Here is a 16,999-nt window from a genome sequence, read left to right as displayed (position 1 = left end):
TAAAGTGAAGTCTAAAACGTAAGAAACCTAGATGGTCTTGAAAACAACACTTTTTCTAAATTCATTGTGTAGTCAGTACATGGCAGGGAAAGCAGCAGCTAAAGGAGGTGGAGGGCTTCAGGGTATTTCCCAGGAGCAGGGCCCAGGGCCCTCATTGCCCTCTGTGGGGGCAGCTTTGCCCGTGACATGGGCCAGCCCCAGCCCTGCTGTGACCCCCTGTTCAAGAGGAGTGGTAGGGAGCTTTCCCTCTGTGTCTCCTATGGCTGCAGAGCTGCACCTGCTTCCTTGTGTCTTTCTGTGCTGCTGACTAGGGATGAGATGGATCCGTCTAGGTGTCTTGGAGAATGTGGCCTCAGAAGTCTGTGCTTTAAAAAAGCTAAAGCAAAAAAGGTGATTTTCCTGACTATTAGGCAATACAGATTGAATTTACAGTTGACCCATTTCATCTGGTCTTTGTATTCAGTTAGGCACCTTATGGCTCAAAAATACATAGCTCCCATAAATCCTTAAAAACACACACTATAAAAACTGATTACTTGCTGAACAATTAATGCTATAAAATTCTCAAGAAATACATTGTAAATCCACAGGAGTAAAAACACAGGTCTCATTTACTGTAGCACTTCAGTTTAACCATCCTTTAGTAGAACAAGTACAATGGTACAAATAGCTTAACCTTTGCTAAGTGATGCAGCTTCCTTTCCCCTCCTCCCCATGTTACCTTTTTTTTTTCCAAAGCTCTGAATTTAGATTCCCAAAGGCTTCACCATGCATAGCAGTTCAGGCAGCTATTTTAGATTCAGTTTTTTTCCCCACCCTCAGTGACAGAAAAAGCCAGTCAGACTAGGAAAGGGTATTGAGAATCTGTGGCAGAGTTACAGGAGGAACATAGACAAGCTCAGCTCTCAGATAGACCTGTAACTGTAATCTAAGCCTTTAGCCAACACCCATCATTACAGAAGCCTGTCACTTACTTTCCAGGAGAGAATACATGGGACAAGCAGAAGCCACAGTTGGCATGCAGAGACTAAAGCATCTGGTAATGGAAAAAACCCAGTACAAGCAGTCAAGGCACTTTGTGTCACTTATTTTATTCACATATACAAGTTGACACTACACTAGTAAATATAGACAATATAGAAGCATTAAAAACAAATGCTGTTTAAAAACTTTAAAAAACACATATTGCTTCAAGCTTAGATGATATTTCCCTATTGTTTTTAAAGTGAATTCAGTGCTAACAGTAGCTGAGGCAGCTTTCCATTCACCTGTACCCCTGATTTTACAGGGGCTACTGCCAAGGTGTTGAGTCAGGTTCCACATATGGCTTTGCTGCTGAGTGCACTAAGTGAGCTGGAAAATAAACTGGAACATCCAGGTTACCACACACAAGGCCCTTGTTGCTAGCTTTTGGTCCCTATCACAGTAAAAAAAAAAAACAATAATAAGAGAGGCCTTTATAGTTCAGTGGCACTGCATTAAGCCATTAAAAAAAAAGATCAGATATACTTCCCTAGAAGTTAAAAAAATTTATTAAAACGTGCATTTGCTACCTGGATAAAATTCTTACCAAAAATTCAGGTCTGCCCCTCAGTTTTGTTAAGTTTGGCTTTTAAGTTTAGCTATCGCTTTGACTATCTCAGCTTCCAGTGGAAAATTCTGTAATTTATAGTTGCAGAGATTTGACAGCAGTGACTGAACAGGCATGCTACTGTATTTTACAGAAACATTCTTACGCATTTCTACATTGTAAACACTAGTCTTCACAACACTATAAATTGCAGCATTACACATTGTAGAAGTCTTGTTTCACTTACCTAAGTACTTTGAGAAACAAAAAGGAATAAACAACTATTTTAATGAAGACTTTGGACAACTGAGTATTTACTGTGTTCTTACAAAGTTTTACTTCTAAAACAGGAGTGAGAAGTGTTCATCACTTAGCTGAATTCAAGAGTCCATGCAAGACAAATTTCAGAACTTCCTTAATTGATAGGGTGACATTCACTACGTTTTCTGGTTTTTAGTGAGTCCAGTTTGATGCAAAACAGCCACCTCCTGTAAGAATCTATGAAATATAGTTAAAGCTTTTACACTTGAAAAGTTCTGCTTTCCAAGTAATTTGGCTTTTTGTTTGTTAACATCAAAACACTAAAATAACATTTTTCCAGACTTCAGCCTGCAGATGCCAAATATTTTGCATATACAACTTGCAGTGACCAGAACTATACTGTTTCACAGTCTAAGCAAACCTACTAGCCTTTTATTTTTCGTCATTGCCCAAATGCAGGAAGGCTACCTGATTCACAGAATAATTTACCCCTCACTTCAGGCATTATATTACTTAAAGCAAGATGGTACCAACATAGCACCCAGCATTATTTTTAGCTACAGACTCTTTGAAAAAGCATGACAGTGACTCACATGACCCGATTGGTGTCACTGCTGTCTTGGTGGGGAACAGCTCTTGACCAGACACGCATAAGAACTGGATCATTTCCTCAGTACACAGCAGCCCTGATGCTGTCAAAGATTCTCCTGCTCAGCAGAACACCTGAACAAGCCTGTTTGAGACATTTTAAGTTTGGTACCCTGTATCCAAGGCAGGAGACATTTAAGCCTTCTATAATTATTGGAAAGTCCAACATCTAACAGGAGATCCATCTTACCCAAAAATGGGTGCTTAAGGCAGGCATATAGTCATCTTGGCTTTTCCCTTCTCAGTGGGAAGAGAACTGTAGGAGCTGTCTTTGAAAGCATGGCAAGATGAGCCCTGCCCTATACAATCAAGGAAACTGACAAAAATGTACTGAGAGCACCGTCCATCTGCTGTATTTACATGAAGCCTACGAAGCTTGTGGGCAACAGGGACAGGCAGAATTCTTGGTGGATAAGGCTGTTAAACGCTACTGAATTAGTGCTTTGATAGTGTTGCTCAAAGCTAGTTTAGATTTCTGAATCGAGACAGCATCAGATGCAACTTAAGCATATTTACAGCAGCTATTTAAAGAGGAAAACACAAAAGGAAATTAAGAGAATCTCATACGGAATTAAAGGCATCCTTTGGAATAGTTTGCCTCAGTTTTGGGCACTGTTCTGAAGTTTTAGGAAGTTCTAGCCTGTGGGTTGTCTTAAGTTGGACTACATTAATTTTGCTGTGCATAAAACAAATGCTATTTTGCATTCCCAGACTTAAGAGCTCTAAGATCCCTAGTAGGTAGCCTCAGCAGGAGTTGCCTGTATTTTTATAGCCTTATGCTTAAGACAACAGGTAAAAAACATTATAATTTCACAGATTCCAGGAGATCTTAGCAAGACTAGAACTGAGAGTAATGAAACCTTTACCGATGTAATGAACACTAGGAGGCAGCAGGGCTTGGTCCCTATGCACAATTACTTTCCTTCAATAACACAAACCAAACTTTCCACTAAGCACATAGCTGTGTTGCTGTAGTAATTCTAGAGTCCTGCTAACACACTGGAATTGTGGAATGAAGCTAAGACTGGTGCAGGTTTCTGCTGCAGAAGTGCAAGTGTGCTTCCTGTGAGAAGGTGTCCAGTCTGTAAAACACAAGCTTCGAAACAATTAAAATGAGATAACCAACATATGTCACTAACACACAACATCTGAACAAAACTTTGAAGCTCACAACTACAGCAATAATCTGCCTAAAGCTTAGTTATCAAACTGAAAAACAAAAATTTACAGCAGCTTAAGGGAAAAAGACAACCAAACACTGAGGGTATCACAATGCCTTACTATATAGAAGTAGGACCTACAAAGCAAGAGTGCTCAAACTCCATTATATGTTCTTATTTACTAAAAGGTACAACTCTCCTTCCCCTAGCCCTCACCCCTCTATAGTGAGGAGTTCTGCATGAATTTTGAGAGGCAGAAAGCTTCTCAGAACTTCTCTACAAGTTTCATCAACGTGATTTAAGTTTAAAACCTTTTAACAGTATACTTGTACAGTACCACCAAATGGAATGCTTATTGCACTCTGACCCCCACTGAGCAGAGCAGATAATTCTTGTGTTAAAAATAGCCTTCACTAGATAGGAGCCAGCCCTCTCCTTCAATAAATGCATCTACATGATTAAGTGTGGAGTAAGTGTGACCACAAGCTTAATACAGTGGTACAACTTGATACTGGTAGAACAAGCAACTGCTTATTGAGCAGCAGCTATCAGCTAATGATTGTCTACATCAGTTATTTGGTACAACAGGCACAGCAACAACAAAACAATCCTGTAGCTGCTCCTTGCCCTGAAAATTAGTAGTTTACTCTAACGACCTTAGAAATAACAATAAAAGTTAGCATTGGCAGATTCACTAATTGAACAAAGGGGTTTTTTTGAAAATTTCTATATACAGACAATACTTGGTATTTGCCTGCCTAAAGCATCTACATTTATTAGTGCTGCTTACCAGAGCCACTGGCTTTCCTGCTGCCTGACTTAATACTTCTACCAAAAAAGTATATTAAGTCAGATAGTACTATAAATGCAAAGGCACCTCCATCACACCTTTAAAGTCTTTCCCCAAGACCACCTCCCTGTGACTTGGACTTTTAAAATAAGGGACAACAGATTAGTTGTAACCAAGATTTTAAAAGGTGTTTGCTTTGACTCCCTGTATGCTAAGGTCTCCCCCCTCCCACCCCCACAACAAGTCAACTGAAGTATTAGAAAAATTCCCAAAAGGGGAATTGTTTTAAAAGTTTGGGTAGCTATATCTGAAAGCCTCTTCAAATGTTATGGCTCCAACGATACACCCCACTGTGAGGTAGGTAGCCAAGATAAAAACATTGTAACAAATATTTTAACAGCTGGAAACTCCCTATAAAAACCTTGCATAAGTAGTTTGGTTCCTTGCACCAGTGTCCTGATATGCGTAACTTCTTTTGAAGATGCCTAAGGGAATGCAAATTCACAGAGCTCTCGCTGAGTAGCATCTCATATATTCTGTCATCCACGGGTTATCTGGTGGGGAGGGCTTTATTTGCCAGGCTGTCTCTGCTTCTGCTGATCGTACTCGCCTCTGAGAAAGCTTCCTTTTCTCCACTTGTCTCCTGTTCTTTGCTCGTAGAGCAGATTCATGAATCTAAAAGACCAGAGTTAGTATTACAGCAGCAAAACAGCCTAGGGACACACACACCCCCTTCAGGAAAACTAAGGATCACTTTGTATTTGTCCCAGTCCCCATCCTGAAGAAGTGGGGTTTGCTGGCAAGATTATATTTTCTTCTTTAACTTGTACCACTAACAAGAAAAGCACAGCGGTTTTTTTATATATAAAAATGCCTCAATTTCTATTCTGCATTATCATTCCCACTTCACACTATTAAACAACTGCAAAAATCTGGAATGTTTCTCAATCCTACTGTGACATATTCTAAAAGTCTCAATTCTCTTATTTCTACCATTTTTAAATTCTTAAACATCCTCAGTATGCCCAAGCATACCTTAAAAAACAGCGCCATAATAGTAAGGCAAATCCCTAGAGACTGAAGAACTTCATCTTGACAATATGCTGCAGGCACACCCGCATTTTTATGTTAATAAATTATCATATTTTCCCCAAACTTAGTCTTAAGAGCCAGCTTCTATGTTTGCTTGCTTCTGTCTCCAGATTTAAAACTGTCTCCCATCTCAATTAGGGGAAAGTAACACTTTTCAAACATTTAAGAAAAGTGACCTAGCCGGGCATTAAGTAGTCAGTTCCCAATTAAAGAGACATCCTTGGTGACAAACCACCACGTAATTGGAAAGGGTTTCAGAAGCATCCTGGCCATTCACTCCAGCTCAAGACCTGATCTTAGGGGTTCTGTAACTGTTTCTAGAATAAGAAACGTAGAAGTCTTAGAAAGCATAAATATCTCTGCTCAAGACAGGCATCAGCCTCTGTTAAGCTTCAACATAAGGCACCAGTCAACTATTTCCTCCGCTGACCAAAGCTTATCAACCCATTAACAGTGTCCACTATCAGGAAGGGCAGCTTCTTTCAAGAGCTGCAAGGCCCAAGTTCCACGTTTCCCTCAAAGGTTGACCTGTCAGGAAGTAAAAGACTGTGCTTCAAACTCCTTCCAAAGCAGCCCACTGGAAGTCAGCTCTACCTTATACATCAAGAACACCACCCACCTTAGTCCTCTGGTATCTCGGGTCATAAATTCAGACTCTAAATTCGTAGCAAGATAAAGACAAGACACTAGCAGGGATAGAATTAATGATTACATTTTACCAGGCCATGAGCATTACAGAAAAAGAAACTGATCTACTATAAGACTCCAACCTTAGTGTTTCTTGCTAAGCCAGAAAACAGACCCCGCTACAGCGGAATCCTAGTGCTGTCCATGACCGTATAAATTTTATTTGTGCTATTTTGCTGGTATTTACATCAACCCTGCAATCAATCAGCTATCTGACAGCCCATTCCACTCTCAGCAAAAAGTTCCCTGCTGGCAGCCCACTGGAACAGGCTGCCCGACAGACATTCTAGCAGTAGAGCATTTGTACCTTCTCAGTAAGGCTCCTATTCCTCAGAAGCACCCCAGCAAAAGTCACTCTTCCACAGCACAAGTGCTACCCCAGTGTTTATATACATGTCTGCTGTGGGGTGCCTGGTGCTAACTGCCTGCTGCTTTTCTCTTGTTTTCGTGAGGTTCAGAATGCAAAAATACATTTATAACAGCCAGAAACAAGATAGCCAAGTTTTAATCAGAACTTGCAAGGATTAGTCAAACATGGGACGTTTCAAAACCAATTAACAGTTAAGAGCTATTTGATTTGGACATATCAAACCTCTTCAGGTTTATTACTACATATTTTATTTTTTTAAAAAATTTATTGCTGGAATCTTCATGCACTCAAAAGCATCCCTGAGAAGTTTTACCTAGGTATGAGATATATGTCTTACCCAAGCACTAAGTAGTCGCCACCCTTTAACAAAACAACTTTTTGTTGTTGAAACTTTTACTTACATCATTTGCTGAAGCAGAAGCACAGACATTGTGAGTTTTCTGGCTACCAGTATCTGTCTGTCTTTCACCCCACCCATACAGGGCAAATGGATGTTTATTCTGCTTTGGTGCATCTGTCTTTTGAGGACTTTTGGCTGATCTTCGATCATTACGACTGGACAAGGCACTTTGGCTTGGACGGCGTCCTGTACGGCTGGTTTTGTCTGCTTCCTTTACAGAAGTGTGTTCTACAGTTTTTTCTTGCTCTTCCTTCTGCTGCTTTTCTTGATCTTCTCTTCCTTTCTCTAAAGAAAGGAAATAATCAAGTTATGCTTTAAGCTCCCAATGATAACATATTAACATCTGATTTGCACGGCTTCTCTTAATACATCACTGAAGCTGTGCCTTTTTTAGAAATGGAAGAAGTCATTATTCCTTAGCAACAGATATATACCCTGCTTAAATGCCTTCATTCTTTCTCTAGTGACTACAATATTTCAAGCCCATCCCTCTGTACATCAGCTTTCACATACTTAAACATGCCTTTTGCTAGTGAGGCTACAGAAAACAAATGGCTTCAGGCAGCATTTTAAAGACTGTTCCCAGCGATCTTCCATCTTCACTATTTCATCCTTCCATCTTTCAGACAGCAAACAGATGGACTGCCGAATGCCTTGGAAATGCTGCCAGCCAGCCAGTGATGAAGCCTGATAAGACTATGTGCAATATTAAATCACTCATGTTATAAGCTTCCACTGAAAAAAAAAGGTGATTCATTTTCAAGCTCCCTGATTACACATACATCTCGACTATGGTTTTCTGTTTATGGAGGAGCGGGGAGCATGAAGCAAAGACATACAAAGCGACAGGCATTGCCCTTGCTGTCTGTTCTGTAAAGTACCACACTCTACAGGCAGTGCTCTCTGAGCCTTATTTCCTCCACACGCGCTTTTTAAACCTTCCATAACAAGGGTCCAGCATTTGTCCCCTAGGCATTGGGTTTGTAAAATAAGGTTTGGGAGGAAGAATTTAAAGCCTGTATCATTGTTAATTTGCAGATGTAGATCAACACTGATGGCTGAATCAGCAGTATGAGACATTAAGTAATAAAAACACAAACAACTGTTTCTTAAGATCTAATCTTCTTGCATTACAGAGGTATGGAGAAACTAGTTTTCCTCTGTGGTGCCTCACAGTCAGCAGTTCTTGAGGTTCCCTGAAGCATATACTGCTACTTATACACAAAAATTTGGGTGTTAGACTTGAGATGAGGAAAGCCAGTATCTGGTATAGCACTGCAATACTTCATTAATCTAAAAGGCTGGTAAGAAAGTCATGCCTTACCATAAGGATATAAGTGGTTTTGAACAAGTCTGTTTTATAACATCATTAAATATGATTCTGTGATTAAATATAGTCAAGTAAATGCCCATGGATAACAATTACTGACTGGAAAAGAACAGCCAAAGATTTTTTTTTTCCACCCTTGAGACCTGTAAAGTATTACTAACTGGTAACAAGAGGTCTTGAACTGTTAATACTAAACTAATATATTTATCAATGATCTGGACAGGGAGATCAAGTGCACCCTCAGTAAGTTTGCAGACAACACCAAGTTGGGGGGGGGCGGAGCTGGTCTGCTTGAAGGCAGGAAAGCTCTGCAGAGGGATCTGGGCAGGCTGGAGCAGTGGGCCAAGGCCAACTGTATGAGGTTCAACAAGAAGTGCCAGGTCCTGCACTTGGGTCACAACAGCCCCATGCAACCCTACAGGCTTGGGGAAGAGTGGCTGGAAAGCTGCCTGGTGGGAAAGGACCTGGGGGTGCTGGTCAACAGCCAGATGAATATGAGCCAGCGTGCTAGCCAAGAAGGCCAACAGCATCCTGGCTTGTATCAGAAACAGTGTGGCCAGCAGGACCAGGGCAGTGATTGTCCCCCTGTGCTGGGCACTGGTGAGGCTGCACCTCAAATCCCATGTTCAGATTTGAACCCCTCACCACAAGAGGATAGAGATACTGGAGTGTGTCCAGAGACAGGCAACAGAGCTGGGGAAGGGTCTAGAGAACAAGTCCTAGGAGGAGCAACTGAGGGAACCGGAGGTGTTTAGTCTGGAGAGGAAAAAGACTCAGGGGGAACCTTATGGTTCTCTACAACTATGTGAAAGGAGGTTGTAGGCAGGTGGGAGTCAGTCTCTTCTCCCAAGAAGTGATAGAACAAGAGAAAATGGCCTCAAGTTGCACCAGGGGAGGTTTAGATTGGATATTGGAAAAAATTTCTTCACCAAGAAGGTTATCAAGCATTGGAACAGGCTGCACAGGGAAGTGGTCGAGTCCCCAGCCCTGAAAGTATTTGAAAAACAGACATGGTACTTACGGTCATGGTTTCGTGGTGGACTTGGCAGTGCTAGGTTAACGATTGGACTTCATGATCTTAAAGGTCCTTTCTAACCTAAATGATTCTATGACAGTAATCAAATACATTGCTTTCAGTACATTAGTGAAATATTACTTTGGGAAAAAGTAAATACTCAGAACCCTGGTTTAGTTCTCCATCCTGCAAATCTTCTACAGTAGTCTGCACAAGTTGAGGTTAGACATTGAACATGGCCCCCAAGCATTGTGGGCACAAGCAGACATCGTGATCCGAATCCTCTTTAAGGCCAGCCGTGCCTTTTATGTAAAGGCAACTAAAGCCTTTCATTAAGCTAACAGCGTAACAGTCCACTAATAAGCGATTCCCTTCAAGTGTCCACCTTTGAACATTAGGTGCTGCTTTCTGCTAGACAAACAGTGATACAGTTCAAACTCTGCGACAAACACACCGAACTTGCAAGTTTTCTGCCACACCATCTATTTCTGATTGTGGTAGGGACCACCTGCAAGCTACCTCTGTTCCGAGTCTCAGCACTTCCAGCCACCACCAGCATACCTGGCACATACAGAGGGAATTCCTCCGCCGGTGCAGTTCACCTAGTTTAAGGCTTGCTTACATATTGAGAGGTTGACCACAGACAACTAGCACAAATTTTGCCTAAGTGGCTTCATTAAAAGCAGAAGGGCTTGCAAACCCTGTGACAAAATAGCAATCATTCTCGCTAATTGCTATGATTTAACTAGTCAAGCAAGTACATGCCCAATCTGACACTGCTTTAATTTCGCTTCTGCATCCATCCAGCTCTGATGAAATGGAAGTTACCTGCCTGGCACACTGGTTAAGGACCCATTTACTCTTACACTCACTTTGTGCTTGTAAAGACACGAAGGCTTGCCACATGCCCCAGCATTCCCATAAGGCGAGCCTCATGCGCTCTCCTGCTAGCCATTAGTCTTGCCAGCACGTCTTCTGCTTGCTGCCAACCAGCACAGTGGCCCTGGTTCAAGCTAACCTATACACACTTCCAAGCTGTGCAGGTGCAGCATTCATCTACGGATGAAAACGCAGTACAGCTGAGTATTTGGTTAAGACTAGCCAGCAGTGTTAAAAGGATTTGAAGCTGTATTTGTTAAGAATTCAGCTGAGTGTCTGCCCCCACAAAACAACCAAGAAAAGCAGTCAAGGCCAAAGGAGTGACAGAGTGAGAAAAAATGGCCCAAAGAATTTCACATATCTAAATATTGGGTGCACATAGTTTCAGTCATTACAGCCAAGGCTGGATAAAAAGCAAGCAGCAGTGATGTCAACATGGTAAAAGACCTGCTTTGCATAGCGTCCTGGGCTCTGGGACACACAGCTTCACCTCTAACAAAGCAGCTCATTCATCACAGTTGCAACAGGCAGCACAGAGCTATTCTCTTACGAAATATTATCCACACATCTCTCTACACAGCCCGCTCCTCAAAAGGGACAGGGCTAGGTCCATTATCAGAAGGATGCACTGTTTTGAGAAAATAAAACACTGAAGTAGGACATACTGCTGTCAGTTCTGAAACAGGAGTGCTTTTATTTTAGGAAGCTGTTCCATCCTCCATTCAAGGGAAAATGTCCTCTTCCTTCTCTACAACAGAACGGAGCACCACAGAGTTCATGAGCAGCAGAGGAGACATTTAGAGACTTAAAAATACAGTAAAGTAGGGACTCTGCAATTGCATGGATACTCTAGCTTCAAGATAATACTACTTCAAGGCAACAGCCGTGCCTGGGGATGCTGTTCACTAGGATTAGTTCCAGCTGGTGTAGAAATGATTGAGCCAGCTTGTCCCAAAATAGCAATAAAAGCATATGGGTAAATGGCACACAGAGTCCTGCGCACAGTCTTGCGGTGAATGCTGTATGCCAGAGCATACTATAGCACCTACTATTAGAGCAGGTATTTCAGTGAATTCACTCCTACAAGGCATTTATACAGAACTCTGTTGGTGAAAGCACAAAGCAGGTATCTTTAGCAGTTATTTAAGACTTTTGTTTAAAACTAGAGTTTATATCCAAGCCTTTTTGTTAAGCATCCCTTTCCACAGGAAGGTAGAAAAGCAGCAGTTGATAGCAGGGAAGGAGGTAGACCCAAGGGCTCAGGGAGCCCAACCACCCGCAACACCTTCCAGCTCCAGCGGACACAGGAAACTCAGAACTGACTGGCCGCAGCATTACAGGGATTAGACAGGAGAGGGGAAAAGCTAGGAATATTTAAAACTGCATCATGGATGCTAAGCAGAGCACACTGGACAGGAGGGGATTAAGTGCTTAGCAGGCAGAACAAGGCTGCCAGGCCCACCCAGTATGGCTGTTGAAAGCTCCTGCCCAGAAGCAAGTCACTTAAACCCTGCTGCATTGCCCAGCTTGCGTAACACCTCCCCTCCTGGGCTCAAGCAGGAAAAGCTCAAGTGGAGCTTCTCACCCTCCCACGGGACTTCATGCTCGATGGGGCAGCTAGGACTCCCATTTCAAAGACTTACTCCAAGTACCAAAAACCTTCTGATTAGGCCCCACAGGTACCAGGGGTCGAGCATTCTCTCTCTATAGAGATGTTTGCTTCTTACAGCATTGCCTCAGGGTCAGGAGAAGCACTTCGTGCTTGAACTGCCACGGGCAGAACTCAGTTTCCTGCTTTAGTACAAACACCTCTGCAAACAGGGCAGGTCTCCAAGGCCTCTTGAAGGCAGCATATGCTCACTTGTGGGTATGAACAGGCTACGGCTGGGTAGAAAATAGTTACTATAGCTGCAATAGACTGCAACGTCATTGCTTTGAGACAGATCTTGTATGAGGCAGTATCAGAGCTACCAGCAACACAGCAGCTCAGTTGATTAGATTCACAGAAGCTTCATCTGCAGCAGAGTTCAGAAAGAATGAAAGAAATTCAGGCTTAATAGCAAAGCTCATTTCCAACCAAAAAAAAGTAATTGACCTATCTTTGAATCACAGTACCATCACCCCCTAAACCAACACTGTTGCCTTCCCCCATCACAAGCTACTCCTTCCCAGCAAATACGCCTGCAACAGGATGGCTGACAAGATCAGGGAACAAGTTTGAAATTGGATCTTCTGCTGAGTTGCACTAATCCAGATCAGTCACTTTCCAACTACTGTGTGGCAACTGCTTTGATAGAAGCTTGTCACTGCCATCACTTAAGACCTCTGCACAAAAATGCTGAAGGCAAAATGGCAGTAAGGATTGAAAGATGGCTTTATTCCCCGTGTGTGTGCAGCAGTATCATTTCACAAGCAACAGGTCTGACAGCAGTGCTGCTGCCAAGAGCTCCTGTCTTTCACTTACCAGCCCACTGGGTTCTGTTGACAGTTTTGAGGATGTGTCAACTCAACCAGTTGATTTAGGTCAAGATGTTGTTGGATTATGCTTAAAGCACATCTGTGCCTGGGCATGGTCTACAGAACAGTCCCACAAACAGCTGCTGCAAGTGAAGGGCCAGAAGGAATTAACCCAAAGTTGCACCAAGCACACCTTGGTATCGCTCAGCTATAGCCTGGGCATGAGATACAGTGACAAAACACGTTTGTCCTATGTGCTCTCTCAGGTATTCATGTCGGTAGTGCCTTAGATCAATACCACTAAGCCTTAAAGTCAAGCTGCATACATCAGCTTTCTGTACACACACCAGAAGCATTTACAAACTGCTTTACAAACACACAGAGGCTCGTCTTACTGAGGGAAAGCAGCAACTGTGGCCACACACACCGTCACAAATGGTCTTTACCTCAGATACTAGGCAACACTAGTGCTTGGCCAAACACACTTGGCCACAAGCACTGTCAATACCACTCAGCCAGAAAACAGGCTCCCCACAGAACAGAGGGAAGCAGCAGTAGCCAGGTAACAACCAGGATGCTGCAGCATGTGGGTGGATGTCAAGATTCAGAAGACAAAAGATATCATCAACATGAACACACACAGCTACCCACAGAGCGCTTCAGTGTAATTAAGTTCTTCCAGAGGAAAAAAAAGCAGCCAAATAATGGAAGATTCAGAGCAATAGTTTCTATGTTATCTCCTCCACATGTTTTAATCAGCCAGAAAAAAGAAAAATACATCTTCAAAATTGTCCAGTACTGAATGAGTCACTTGCTTATGTATTAGCATGTACACTAATACAACACACTTCTCCACTAAATCCAGCTGCCTAAGCAGAATTGTTCTCAGTCCTTTTGCTAAGGGCTTAGCAAAGCTCTTAAACACTTGCAGAACTTCAAACATTCATCCTAAGCCACTTGGCAAAGAAACAGTTAGGTACCATTTTTTTCCCATTCTAAGTGTAAAATAGCAAGGACCCAACAGAACATTAGGCATTCCCTTACAGCAGCCATGGCAAAGTTGCATCAGCTACAGGGGCACAATTGCCCAAAACCCTATGGCTTGGCAGGCTGCTGTTGCTCCACAGTCCCTTTGCCACTGATAGAGTAATGAGGACACAACTACGCACGCACCGCAGAGTCACACACACCATCACTGACCACAGAGTGCCCACATAAGCGGCACATCCACAGCTACCCAGCTTTCACCCACTGCCAAAGCTAACACAACCAGAATCAGGCTACCAAGCAACTCCAGCCAGATCTCTTCCCCGAAAGGAGTCAGAAGGAGCAGCAGGGAGCAGGTGAAGGACCGAGCAGAGTGCCCTGGCCAGCAGTCTCTAGCCTTGGCAACTGCCAGTCCCATCTAGATCATAGGAGAATACCTGCTCTATCCACTGGCTCAATGAGCAGAAGAATGAAATTCTGGTCCCTACCGCAACTGCCCAAGACTGGCATGTGTTCAAACTGCATCAGAAAAGGTGGGAATGCAAAGTCCCCAGAGCAGCTTCAACAGCTTCCACCCTCCCCTCACTAGAAGCCAAGCCTTTAGACTTGCCCATCAGAACAAATCACCTTTTCCCACGCAATCATTCCCTGCTCTTTTGCAAACCCTTAGGGCTTCTGAGATGCTACATACTTACTTCTTCCACACATACTCCGCAGTTTAACTTCCTCAAGGCCTGCGGGAGGAAAGCAAGATTAGACCCACTAATACTTTGTTACATACTGGCTAACTGGAGTGCTTCCATCACTGCACAGCTTTGGAGAAGTGGAGTACATTACCCTGGCAGCTAGCAGCTGTGTATCCCCCCATATGGGGGCTGGGTACCACAGGCCCACCCAGCCATGAGGGCTACAGCTCACCGCAAAGCCCTGCATCACCAGCATGCTCTGAAACACCAGGGCTCTGAGATAACAGCGTAGCTAAAGCTTTTGTATAACTGGTATTCTTAAGGACAGTGAATGCAGTTTAGCCTTGAATATCAGAATACAGATCATTCTGGTAAGCTCAAGCCCCAAGGGACATAGAATCATATTAGTCTCCCCACTCCAAACAGGCACATCTAGCTGAAAAAAAATACCACACAACAAAAAACCCAACAGGCAGCACAAGGCTTAGCTGAACAATTGCCGAGGATTTTCCCTGCTACTGTACAACATTTACAGCTGATCCAAAATACTTTGCAAAACACCTATCAATGGCTGCCAGATGACGTCTTCTTGCATTATAGGTAAGAAACTGTATCCTATGGGATAAAAAGATACTAACTTGGGAAGCTTGACAGTGGTCTACTTGCTCTGCATAGTCAATTTTTGAGACATCAAAGGGCAAGACAAGCTAGAAAAGAGCAAAATACCATCAGCTCTGCACCTCCTTAGGCCTACAGCTGCCTGCACTCAGCTGCAACCCCAAGACCAAACCTCAGGTCTGGGTTAAGAACCAAGCGTTTGGCTGAGACAGATTACATGCGCAGATGCAGGAAAGCCACCGCACCAAGCACCAGTCACTGGCACAGCGTCCAACTTGCCACTGCTTTTGCGGGAGAACCTGCTTATATAACCGCAGAGATGCTCCACTCCCATGGCAACAGTTTACATAAGTGGCTGTGACTCAGGATGAGAGTTCCCACCACTTGGCTCTTCAAGAGACGCCTCCGATGCGGCAGCTGCGGCTCCGCCGGCCGAGCGGGGAGCGGTGTCACCGCCGAGCCGGCACACCCCGCTGGGCGGCTGCGGGACGGGGGGAGCCCGGCACCCTGCCCTCGGTGAGGCCCTTTCCTCAGCGCCACCCGCTCCCTGAGGTACCGCCCGGGCTGGGCCGCGTCGGGCCCCCGCGCCCCGAGAGCAGGCGAGCCGGGCGCCCCCGCACCGCCACCCCGCAGGCCCCGGGCGGAGCCATCTTTGACAGCCCGGCAGCGGAGGGGCAGGGCCCGCACGGCCCCCGCCGCAGCGGCGCCCCCGAGCTCATCCACCCCCACACCGCCGCCGCCACCCCCCCCACACCGCCGCCGCCACCCCCGCTCCCTACCGGGGCTCGCCCGGCCCGCCTCGCTCGGCGCTGGCGTCGCCGCCGCCTCCTCCTCTTCCTCCTGCGCGGCCGCGGGGCTGCCGGCGCCCGGCGGCGAGGGGGACCCGGCGGTGCTGCCGCCGCCGCTGCCGCTGTCCTGCTCCCAGCCGTCCCACAGCCAGGGCCGGTGCGCCTGCTCCAGGAGGCGGCGGCTGAGGCGGTAGCGGAGCAGCTCCAGGTAGCAGGCGCCGCACGACTCCCACTTGGGCTCCTTGAAGCGCTTCATGTACTCCGTCTTCACCCGCCGCGCCGGCACCACCATGGCGGGGCCGGGAGGCGGCAGCCGGGCGAAGCCGCGGCCGGGAACCGGGAGCCGGGAGCCGCCGGCCGAGCCCGCTCCCTCCCGCTGCAACGTTTAAATCCAAACAGCGGCGCCCGGCCCCGCCCCCTCCCCAACCGCCACCCCCCGGCCGGCGTCACGGCGGGTGCCGGAGCGGGGGGGGGGGGTCCGCCGCCCCCAGCGGCCACAGCGCCGCCCAGCGGCGGGGGGTGACGGCAGCGGAGCGGGGGCACCTCGGCAACCCCTGAGGCGGGGTCCCGCCCGGGGGCGGCCGCGGGTGCTGGGGGCTGCGGCCGCCCGCGGCGCGTCAGAGCGGCTGCGTGTGCGGCGGCTGTGGCCTTGCTGCGCAGCGCCGGGCAGGCCTGAGCTAAACGCTGTTTCTGCAGGGCACAAGGGACGGGCAGCCGCGGGGGGCCTGCGGGAGGGAGGCAAAGGTGCCTGCGACAATGCGACAACAAGGACATCTCTCTGTTTTGCATTAATCTGCTTTGAAAACCCGTCTCCGGTGAACGCCGGAACAGGATTCGCCTAATCCAGCCCCGCGTTAGGCGGTCACTCGGGAAATCAAGCGCTTGGGAGGTAAATGCGGAAAGCAGCGGCCTCCGCAGCCTCGCCCGGCCTCCCGCCTGCCCGCGCCGGGCCACGGCCACGCCAGCCGGCCACCCCCCGGGCCCCCACCGGACGGCTGCGCCCCTCGGCCCGGGAGCGGTGCCCGGGCATCGCCCTCCCTCTGGCACTTGCTGCCTAAGGCCTCGCACCCGCATCCCGGCCCTGGGGCTGTGGGGGGCTGGGGGCTGCCGCGCTGCCGTCGCCACCCAGCACACGGGGCAGCCCCGCCGTGAGGAGGTGGCCAGGGCCCCCCGTCCAGCCCCAGCCCCTGGCCGGCCCGGTGCACACGTTTTGGGTGGCTGCACAGGGCCCTGCACAGCGGCTCTCCAGCTGCCGCTCCAA

The 16,999-nt window shown here is 46.4% G+C and overlaps 1 protein-coding gene across 1 annotated transcript; it reads right to left on the bottom strand.

The window, feature by feature from the left end:
• Positions 1–1,071: 1,071 nt before the first annotated feature.
• Positions 1,072–16,148, bottom strand: CCSAP (centriole, cilia and spindle associated protein). The gene is made up of 3 exons (XM_056343353.1): positions 15,730–16,148; positions 6,980–7,263; positions 1,072–5,104 (listed from the first exon to the last, which is right to left on the bottom strand). Exons 1-3 carry the CDS (start codon positions 16,028–16,030, stop codon positions 4,931–4,933), a joined length of 759 nt encoding a protein of 252 aa, XP_056199328.1. The 5' UTR covers positions 16,031–16,148; the 3' UTR covers positions 1,072–4,930.
• Between the last annotated feature and the right edge of the window lie 851 nt (positions 16,149–16,999).

The sequence above is a fragment of the Falco biarmicus genome, chromosome 6 (genome assembly GCF_023638135.1).
Source record: "Falco biarmicus isolate bFalBia1 chromosome 6, bFalBia1.pri, whole genome shotgun sequence".
NCBI classification, from domain to species: Eukaryota; Metazoa; Chordata; class Aves; order Falconiformes; family Falconidae; genus Falco; species Falco biarmicus.
Note: the sequence above shows the minus strand (reverse complement) of the source record. Positions and strands in the feature narration are given on the sequence as shown.